This window comes from Mesitornis unicolor, unplaced genomic scaffold (assembly GCF_000695765.1).
Source record: "Mesitornis unicolor isolate BGI_N332 unplaced genomic scaffold, ASM69576v1 scaffold23548, whole genome shotgun sequence".
In the NCBI taxonomy this organism is placed as follows: domain Eukaryota; kingdom Metazoa; phylum Chordata; class Aves; order Mesitornithiformes; family Mesitornithidae; genus Mesitornis; species Mesitornis unicolor.
In genome coordinates, this window is record NW_010202845.1 from 3,985 (window position 1) to 5,248 (window position 1,264).

General features: G+C 62.4%; 1 protein-coding gene across 1 annotated transcript; it reads right to left on the reverse strand.

Moving 5' to 3' along the window:
* Positions 1–802: 802 nt before the first annotated feature.
* LOC104545403 (bile acid-CoA:amino acid N-acyltransferase-like) lies at positions 803–1,264 on the reverse strand (the record flags this gene model as incomplete). Its single annotated transcript, XM_010190535.1, has 1 exon — positions 803–1,264. A coding segment is annotated over one exon (462 nt), but the record flags the coding sequence as incomplete, so codon positions are not given.

Below are 1,264 nucleotides of genomic sequence, written 5' to 3' on the forward strand. Positions count from 1 at the left end.
AGCGTGGCACAGGGACAGGGGTGCCCAGGCCACCCCCTTGGCCCGGCCACCCCCTTTCTCTGCTCTGGGGTGCTCCCTGACACCTCACTCTCATGCCTTGTGGGCTGGGTGCTGCCCAGGAGAAAGGGTGGTCATGGTCCCACCAGCTGTACCAGGCACCCACCGACTGTGCTGTGGGGGACCCCAGCCTCATTGATGGGGTGAAAGGACCTTGGTCCCCTGGGGTGGCTGCTGAGTGCAGCGCTCTGTGGGCTCCCTCTCCAGAAGTTTCTCTTCTGGGTTTTTATCTTTATTGCAGGTTTAACCCAGTCACTCCCACACAGCCACTCCAACCTCCACCGTGATGGTGTGACGGTCACAGCCAGCTCCTGCACCCTGCCCCGGCACGTGCCGGGTGAGAACGTGTCCTGTTGCCATCCTCCAGCCCAGCCCAGGTGCCAGCCTCAGTGTTTTAGGGGGTTAACCCACCCCTGCCTCATGGGAGCATTTGAAATCCACCCCCAGCTGGATGCAGGCACTGGCACTGAACCCAGGCTGACAGTGAAAGGGCGTGCAGAGCTGGGGGTTTGGCTGTAGCCCTCCTAAAACCTTCATGCCTCATTAAAGAGCAGCATCAGCAACATCCCCCCACCTCCCTGAGCCGTAGCTGTGCCTGTATAGGTACCTACAGACATATAGGGGCCATCCCACCTGCCGGTGCCCCCATCCCATGAGTGCAGGAAGGAGCAAGCAGCACCAGCAACATTTTATCCACCAGGACAAGTCCCCCCAGCCCCTCCCCCCCGCCTCTTTTCCACAGCCATCATAGCTTCATGGTGGCCGCAGGGCCAAGATGGAGCTCCAAGAACTGGACGATCTCCTGCCATGAGTGGTCTTGGGCTTTGGCATGGGCTTGTGCTTCACCCCCCCATGCCACCGGCCGGGGGGTGCCCCGAATGCTGGAGATGCTGCAGAGGGGTGAGCCGGGGGGCTCGATCAAGTGCCCGGCGCCGGGGTAGGAGAGGAGGCGGCAGCTCTCTGGTGGCATCCGCGCCATGGCCAGCTCTGCGAAGAGCTTGCTGTTGAAGCTGCGGTCGGCCTCCCCCACCACGAAGAGCACCTTCCCCCGGATCTTCTCGGTCGGGATGGCCGAGGCGCTGTACGCGGGGTCCCGGGGGTCAGCAAAGATGGCCGAGTTGTCCAAGGCCCCCAGCTCTGTGAAGATCATGCGCTCAGTGTAGTAGGGGATGGGGGGGATGCGGAGGTCCTTGTAGACCAGCGGGTT